The 3,467-nt window shown below is 29.1% G+C and overlaps 1 protein-coding gene across 1 annotated transcript in view; it reads right to left on the reverse strand.

The window, feature by feature from the left end:
- Window positions 1–655: 655 nt before the first annotated feature.
- LOC108750771 (nose resistant to fluoxetine protein 6) overlaps window positions 656–3,467 on the reverse strand; it is a 20,318-nt gene continuing 17,506 nt past the window's right edge. Inside the window, exons 6-12 of the mRNA XM_018490498.1 lie at window positions 3,136–3,296; window positions 2,888–3,056; window positions 2,423–2,616; window positions 2,212–2,341; window positions 1,745–1,937; window positions 1,509–1,654; window positions 656–1,391 (exon numbers count right to left, since the gene is read on the reverse strand). Of these exons, the coding sequence (XP_018346000.1) occupies window positions 1,245–1,391; window positions 1,509–1,654; window positions 1,745–1,937; window positions 2,212–2,341; window positions 2,423–2,616; window positions 2,888–3,056; window positions 3,136–3,296 (1,140 nt within the window). The 3' untranslated portion in view covers window positions 656–1,244. The remainder of the gene's footprint in view (window positions 1,392–1,508; window positions 1,655–1,744; window positions 1,938–2,211; window positions 2,342–2,422; window positions 2,617–2,887; window positions 3,057–3,135; window positions 3,297–3,467) is intronic.

Raw genomic sequence — 3,467 nt, forward strand, 5'->3', positions numbered from 1 at the left:
GTAATTACAATTAAATCATAGTTATTATGAGATACTTTAAAACAGCTTTATGTATCGTTTATTTTAATCTTATAATTGCATTTGATATGAGAAAAAATGTTATAACGATTATACGTATATGATTATATTACAAGCATTATGTATATAAGATAAAACCAGCAAAATTAAAACTTTTTTTTCAGTGATGTTTCGAAAAAACAATAGATTTTAAGTTTTAGGTTTTTTCTGTACTGTGTGTATTTATGTATATTATTGTGATAAATTACTCTAAACTTGTCCTATTCATTATGCTATATTCTGCAATATTCTGATATAACTGAGAATTATATTCAAGAGAAATTATATGTAAGGTGTATTCCTTGAATGATGTATGTAATATGTAAAAGTAAAGGACAAAAAAGATAAAAAAATTATATGAAATACGTATTTAATATTATTAACAACAATCACATTTTATTATCCAAGATTTCCTAAATGATTTTTTTATTTCTTAGTCAGAAAATATTTGTACATGAAACTATTTTACGTCATATCTTCTCTCATGGATGTATACTAAAATAAATTATATCGTCTGATTATTATAGAGTCAACGTACTAATCATGATTGCTTGCTTACATTTTTTATTATTTATGTTTGATATGTAGGTACAAAAATTTTTGCCTCTTAATTTTTTAACTATTTGTTATTTTACATTATAGTTAATTTTCTACATCTTCATTGCTTACATAAAAAAGGAATTGAAACATGCAATGTCAATCCGTACGCATCATGAATTATCTAGTATTGTCTAGTATCTTGCCTGAGTGTAAAAGTAGTATTCTTCGTGTTAAGTTTATTGTACGAGAATTAACAGAAAACTAATATGTACAATTATTCTTATGGCCATATTTATTATTGCTACGTATAAAAGTGTAAATATATTTTTAATTACATAAAGTGAGGTCGGTGGATACTCATTAAAAACATGGAAAAACTTTGTATAGGTACATTTCATTTGTGTGCATTCTACTAACTACTTTTCTACATAAACAAAGTTTGAACTAATTTTTGCAAAATAATTTCTCCTCTCAATTCTTTCTCTCCAATACTCGGTATCTAATATAATTTTCCTACACATTATACATTAATTATTAAAAATTTAATTAAAAATGTTATGTACAAATCCGTAGATTGTAGTCAAGTAAAATAGCTGGCTAATCAAGCTAAAATATTTGGTCAAAATCGACCTGAAATTAAAATAAAATCATTCCACTTTGGATGATTTTGTTATATCCTTTTTGTATACCGGTTTTTTCAATATATAATTTCTCATATTCTGGAACGGTGTGTCGAATAGTAGCGTGAGAACTATTGATATAAGAAGAATCCCTCCTATCTCTTTTAGATTTAGCTGAAACAAATTATAGAATACGTTTAAAATAATATTACATTTAATTAAATAATTTTATAAATGGATGAGTAAAATGGACAAGAAATTTTACATCTGTTTTAAGAGTACAAGACTTACCATTATCCTCAAAAAGTCGTAGTGATCCGCAGTGCGGGTTTGTCCAACATTGAAAAAAAATATCGGGAATTGCGTTAAATAGACGGCGTAACTAATTCTCGTAGTAACGAGGAATCCTCGCCAAGAGAATATTTTGTTCAAAAACACTGCGAATTCGATAATGCAAAACATATTATTCGGAGATAATTGCTATTTATAAAATGTTAACTCCGCAATATTAACGCGATAATAATTACCATTTGAACTGCCAGTGTGCTGCGTTATCGCTATCCAAAGAAACAGGCTGCACCATCCGATAGGAGCGAACGCGTTATAAGCTGCCGCGTGAATCGGGTCGTATACGTAATCGATAGAACCCATTTTAGAAGGCCCGATAACGGCCGCCAAAAACATTAGACTACATATAGTCCATCCTATATAGAGAGTTGTCTGAAAACATTGAAAATTAGTATTATTTATCGCACAGTCAGAGAAAATCGTTGTAACAATACTAATAATTATAAAAGTGACAACTATTACTATACAAGTTTTATATGTATAATTAATGTACATACAATTTTACATATAAAATAGTTTATAACTATGCGCATATTAATTCTACTTGTATAGTTTTATAGTTGTTATCTTTATAGTTGCTATCACCATGTCTTTTTTTCTGATTGTAAATATCGCGTATGTAGACAATTGATGCAATGATACTCACTGTGCCCAGTTTGAAATCCTTGGGTAAATTTCGCAGGAAGTAACCCGCAAAAATTCCAATGATGTAAACAGTCAGTCTGTGCGATGGTAATGTGTACGAGTAATCCGCAGTATCGAATAATTGTCTTATCCTACAGAAGAATGAGATACGAATAATATATTTGAAATAATCGATTTTGTTCTTGCTGTAACGCAAACATTGATTTACTTACGACGTGCCATAATATACGTAATTGTTGAGATCTTTGGCATACGTGACGTAAAATCTCAATATCGTAGATATCAAGGCCATTGTACCAAGTACAATAGCGCCGATCTTTGGCTTTTTGTACAAGAGTAATACCAACACAGGAGAAATCGCGAATAATTGTGTGTCTATTCCTATATGATGCGTGTGCGTAAGACACTGAAAGCAGAGTACGGTTTATCTCTCTAATTTTTAATGAAAATATAGGCTAAAAGTCAAACGCATTGAAATATTTAATTTCTTGCTAATATTCTTACAAAATTGGAAAATTTGTATTAAATTTAACATATCTCTTATTAAATTTTCATATCTCCTAAATTTACTGTGTAAAAAACATTCTGTTCTTTTTTTTAATCTTGTTTTTTAAAGTTTTTAAAAATGTTTGCGTTTTATTTCTTCTAGATAACTATTTTATACGTATTTTACCTACCATATTCTCAAATCCGAAATAATTGTGAATAAATAAGAAATTCCGCCACCATGTTCTCTTGCAGATTTCCGCGTGATTGGTCACCACCAGCGGCCACTGCGGTCCAGATCCGATGTACGGCATAATGTAAGTACAGAACAATATCAGCGCACCTAAAGTAGGCACTAGCCTGAAACCATTGTACGTATTGAAAGAAAACCATTTTCTATTTTTATTTATATGACTAAGTTAAGACTATATATCAGTACCTTAGCAAACGTGATAAATATTCGTTTTTAATGTCCAAAGTTCCAGACTTTTTCAATCTACCGACGAATAAATATGTCGTTAATAAACCGGATAACATTATAAACGGATCAGTATATAGACTAGCTGCTCTCCCGAAGACGGTCCATGGTTTACCTAAAAACTACGTCGAAAGATTATCGTTTACTTCCAAGCAAAATATGCATTCGTGATAAAAATTAAGTTTTATTTTTTAATCAGACTGTGAATAATTTTATTCACATGATAAAAATATAATATTCGTAAAATAATATTATACATTATATTCCAATAATATATATATATATATATATAT

Source organism: Trachymyrmex septentrionalis, unplaced genomic scaffold (genome assembly GCF_001594115.1).
Source record: "Trachymyrmex septentrionalis isolate Tsep2-gDNA-1 unplaced genomic scaffold, Tsep1.0 scaffold37, whole genome shotgun sequence".
Classification (NCBI taxonomy): Eukaryota; Metazoa; Arthropoda; class Insecta; order Hymenoptera; family Formicidae; genus Trachymyrmex; species Trachymyrmex septentrionalis.